The sequence below is a fragment of the Dasypus novemcinctus genome, chromosome 23, assembly GCF_030445035.2.
Source record: "Dasypus novemcinctus isolate mDasNov1 chromosome 23, mDasNov1.1.hap2, whole genome shotgun sequence".
In the NCBI taxonomy this organism is placed as follows: Eukaryota; Metazoa; Chordata; class Mammalia; order Cingulata; family Dasypodidae; genus Dasypus; species Dasypus novemcinctus.
The window spans coordinates 72,580,444-72,585,389 of record NC_080695.1 but is presented as its reverse complement, the minus strand read 5'-3'; the positions used below and the strand labels follow the sequence as shown (position 1 = coordinate 72,585,389).

At 51.1% G+C, this 4,946-nt stretch overlaps 1 protein-coding gene across 1 annotated transcript; it reads right to left on the bottom strand.

The window, feature by feature from the left end:
• Positions 1 to 3,722: 3,722 nt before the first annotated feature.
• UQCC4 (ubiquinol-cytochrome c reductase complex assembly factor 4) lies at positions 3,723 to 4,743 on the bottom strand. The gene is made up of 2 exons (XM_004449172.4): positions 4,647 to 4,743; positions 3,723 to 4,566 (listed from the first exon to the last, which is right to left on the bottom strand). The coding sequence occupies exons 1-2, from the start codon at positions 4,676 to 4,678 to the stop codon at positions 4,191 to 4,193; spliced, it is 408 nt and encodes a 135-aa protein (XP_004449229.1). The 5' UTR covers positions 4,679 to 4,743; the 3' UTR covers positions 3,723 to 4,190.
• Between the last annotated feature and the right edge of the window lie 203 nt (positions 4,744 to 4,946).

Here is a 4,946-nt window from a genome sequence, read left to right as displayed (position 1 = left end):
TGCGCGGACCCGCCCCCGCCGGATCTCCCCCCGCGCGGAGCCCACCCGCGCCCCCAACCTCGCCCGGCCCCGCCCACCGCCACGCCCCCAGGTAGCACTCGCGGGGAGGGGGTGGGGTCCGGGCCCGCCCGGGGTCCCTGCGCTGGGTGGGTGCCCTCGCCACCCGCCGACCCCCGCCCGGGACCCGCGCGGCCATCCCCGCGCCCCGCGGTGTGGATGGGCCCGCCCCCGGCCCGCCTCCTGCGCCCCCGCCTGCAACCGCACCTTCCCGAGCCGGCCAGCGGCCCGGGGCAGGGCGAGGCGCCCCGGCGGGGCCACGCTCGCGACCTGCACGCGCACTGGCGCTCATTCCTGGACTCCCTGCGTGCGTGCCAGGGGCTGAGGTCGCCAAGGGGCCCACCTGGCGGTGGAGAGAGGCGCCTGCCAGCAGGGGTACGGGAACGTCCAGCTAGACCGCGGCTTGGCTGCGCAGCCTGCCCTGCACATTTTGAATGGTACCCTTTATGGGTGGACTAAAAAGCTGGTGAATGGTATCTCAGCCTAGCGGCTTTGGTTTTGTTTTTTAAATGAGTCCAAGAGGCTCCCGGTCAAGAGGGACACACCGCGCTATTCCCCCAGAGTGTCCGCGCACAGCGGGGTGGGGCTCAGAGAAGCAGCCCAGCGCTGGCCGGTGGGAAGCCCTGGCAGACACGGCCCCAAGTGGGCCGGTCCCGGAGGACAAGGGGCCTGCATCTTCCCAGGCCAGAGAACACTGTTTCACATACTGCTAGCACAGGGGACATTTTTAGTCAATCTCACTAGTCATTCTAAAATGCAAATTAACACATCACAGAACCTACCGAGTTGGCAGGTTTTTGTTATTTTCTGAACAGCAACCCACAAGGCCGCTGACCTCTCAGGAAGCCCAGGGTATAGGGCAAAGGGGTTCATATTTTTAAGAAAAAGAATCTTCCATTTTTGGGAACTCCAATGCTTCCCCTCCCTCAAAAATATCAGATTCAAAATTTAGGTAAAAAGACAATTGTCAGAGAGCTATTTGGCAAAAACTTGAGACCACCTAATAGCCCTGGTCTGAAAAGGGTTAAATTATGATTTAAACATGATTTTTTCTAAGAATTTTTAGCGGCATGAAAAGTGTTCCAGCTGAGGTTAGAAACAAAGCAAAACAGTTTCCATCCATTCGTTCCCAGTTATTTTTATGAAGTGCAAATAACAGTAAGATAAGAGGTATCACTAGCAGCTAGGATGAATGGCTATGTCCTTCATGTTTGCATTTTCTAAATTATCACTTCTATAAACTATTTAAATCTTGAAATAAAATGACTTTAAAAAATCAAGAATGTGATATTTTCCAAAAAAATCAAGCACTACAGTGAAGCAGGTGGGGACAGGGTTCACCAATTCTTAGGAGGAATAACCATCTTGAAAACCGACAGCCTGCCAGGGCAAGAGAAAGTCTCAGGTAATTCCTGCGTCTCTAGTGAGGACTGGGTAAATGATAATAAAACTAAGTGGTGGAAGCGGACTTGGCCCAATGGATGGGGCGTCCGCCTACCACATGGGAGGTCCCAGGTTCAAACCCCGGGCCTCCTTGACCCGTGTGGAGCTGGCCCGTGCACAGTGCTGATGCGCACAAGGAGTGCCCTGCCACGCAGGGGTTCTCCCCCGCATAGGGGAGCCCCATGCAGCAAGGAGTGCGCCCCGTAAGGAGAGCCGCCCAGCGCGAAAGAAAGTGCAGCCTTCCCAGGAATGGCGCCACACACACGGAGAGCTGACACAGCAAGATGACACAACAAAAAGAAACAGAGTCCCAGTGCCGCTGGTAAGGATAGAAGTGGTCACAGAGGAGCGCCCAGCGAATGAACACAGAGAGCAGACAACTGGGGGGAGGGGAGAGAAATAAAAAAGTAAATCTTAGGGGGAAAAAAAAAAACTAAGTGGGATACAGAACAAGAGGAAAAAACAGGGTAGGGGTGTGGATCGCTTTAGAAATAAGGAGTTTGAGCAACCTAACAGCCCAGGAGGTGGCCATGGGGTGGTCCACAGCTCATGAAGGAAACTGGGGGCTTAAGATAAAGGGAACTGAGGATCTTGGCTGAGGTGAGAGGTGAAGACATCTGTTGATCCTCCTCACCCACTGGGCAGCTTCCTTGAAGAGATCAGTTGTGATCGCCTGAAAGGATTTATGGCATCATTTTTAGTGCCTTTGAGGAATGTTCTTAAAAGGCTGGGGTAATACTCAAGACTTGAGTTTCACCTTTTTGGGGTAAAATGCACAGCAATGCCAGAGCCTTCTAAGACTGCTGCTCAACAAGGGATCATTTAGGTAAACTCTTCTCTGAAAGGAATTACTCTAGCCGTTTCCTCCTCTTTCTGTCATCTCACTAAGCGCTGGAACCACTTCCATTCTAGCATACCTGCACTGGTCCACTCCTGCTCAAATGCTCAGGGAGTGCTATATGGAGAAGTCAATGTGCCATACCCTGGGAAAAGAAAAGCGACAGGCTCGCTGAGAAATAAGACCAGCATACTAAAAAAAAAACAACAAGTTAAGGGGGAAAAAAAAGCCATTTTAAATTAACCTAGTCTGTTGTCACTCCTTGAAAAGTCGAGGTTTAGGGAGGGTCTGCTTACTGCTGCCAGCTGGCCTAGGGTCCTCCTTTTGCTTAGGAGAAATCTCCATGTCCCTGGCATGAAGTCATTGATCCGAAAGACCTTCAGATACTCCCTGGAAGCACTTGGAATCTTTGGCATGTGGTCTGATGTCCAAAAAAAAAATATTATCTGACTTGTGTTTTTTGGAAAACTGCATTTATAATTGCATGAAAAAAATCTAAAAAGGTAAACGACCAAATTTCCTCGGTGATAGGATTATCCTTGTTTCTTCCTGCTGATTTTAGTGCCTGCACTTTCCAGATAAAACATATTGCTTCTGTGATATGAGTTACTTTTAACCAAAACAAAGATTTTTTTCCATTAATTCTGCTGCATTTTGTTCCCCGCAGTAGCTGGCACAAGTGAAACGTAAGGGATAGGTTTGAACGACTGCTGTTCAAAGAAAAGACTTCACAACCAAACAGGTCACAAGCATTCCAGGCCAGAGAGAGCATCTTAGTTCTTTGTTCCTGTTGGGACTTTGTAACCTGACCTAAGACGGTCAATCTTTCCAAATTCTCTCCATCATTAAAAAGATGACGTTTCCATCAGCCCCACCTCCCTCACAAGCATAATTCACAGATGTGTGCAGACACCTGGTGCACATACACATAAAGTCAGTATATTATCACACAAGCAGAGTGATCCAAACCCACTCTGCAAACAGGTGTTAGAGAAATCACCACTTAACTCCAGCACCACAAACACACCAAGATAAAGGAAACTTTCCACTAGAAGGTTAAATGCATAAAAATCTTCCTTTAAGCATTTTAATTCAAAATTAAAACAGATTTTTCCACTTGGGAAAAAAATGTCATTTATGTAACCCAAAATGTTGCACGTAATTTGTTAAAAGAATACTTTCAAGTTTCATTCTACTCAAAAAGTTGCTGCCTTGGTAATAATAAAGTGTTCAGAAAGTTGGGAAAGTCCATTATTTTATTATGGTTTGATAATGTATTCCACCACTTACACTGAAGTTTCTTTTCTGTTTCTACTCTGGGGGGAAAAAAACTGAGATGTTTTTCTAGTGAGATTTAAAAAAAAAAAAAAAGGAACTGCCTTAATTTCACGCTACGAAAGTAAAATTTATTTTCATTTTGTTAGTGTGTAAAACCAACATCAATAAGTATTATTTACACACGCTATAGTACATAATAAAGTTTAACTCTTATGCCAGTTACTCTGCCTCAGAAAGCAAATTACCAGAAAAATACAAGTATCAGCAGAAAGGCTTTGTAGACACATACTGTTTCACAAAGGCACCACGAATCTCACAGCACACACTGCAACCAAAACCATTCCTACGGATCTGAAGACCTTGTGGACATATTCTTTGGCATCACGTAGGAGGCAGGTCCCAATCTGCTGTGGTTCTGCTCTGCCTCGCGCAGGTGTGCGTGGCCTACTGCGCGACCAGACAGCCCTTCTGTGCTGAGGACTCACGCTTCACCAGGACAAAACCGGTCAAACGAGACGTCAAAGCCTAAGGGAGGCTGCATCTCCCCTTCCTGCTGGCCAAGCCGGGCACCCAGTTAAGTTCTCGCCCGGTAACCGGCAGGAGTTTCAAGCTCCTCAGGACGATCACTGGGTTCCAGAGTCTCTTCTTCCAATACCCGTCTCAACCACTTGTCCTTGCTGGTCTCCTCCCTCAGGTAGGACCAGATGACGAGAAGCATGAGGGAGAGGCTGAAAGGCAGCACTTTCCACCAGGGCCGCTGCTGCTCCCTTCCCAGGGAATGCCCCACGGTCCAGAGCCACGGGTTGGCTTTACTGGAAGAAAACCGAATGGGTCGGTTGGGGTCATCCTCTTCCTGCCCCTCGACCACAGACTGGGCCCGAGCCCGGCCACCGGGCGGCGGGTGTGGGCTCCGGGAAGCCCAGCGCAAGAGCCTCAGCGCGCGGGCGGTCCTGGAAGAGAGAGAGCAGTGAGCGCTCCGAAGGCCCGCCCGCCCCCCGCCTCGGCCCCGCGGACAGCGCGCGGAGCTCACCCGGTCGCAGGGGCACAGAGGACGCGACTCATCACCACCTCGGTTCCGCGCTCGGCGCCGCGGCGCGCCGCTCAGCGTCACTTCCGCCGCGCGAGCCGGAAACCAGACGCGGTGCCAGGCCTCTGCTCACGACCACAGAACGTGTGCCCCGACGCGCAACGGAAATGACGCACTCTCCCGGCGGCCTCTTCCGTCGCAGGCCCCGGGCATGCCGGGAAGTGTAGTTCCTCATAAGGAATGCGCCTGCCGGGTCTCCAGGCTACGACGTGGGGACCCAGGCCTGCCGGGAGCAGCGAGGGT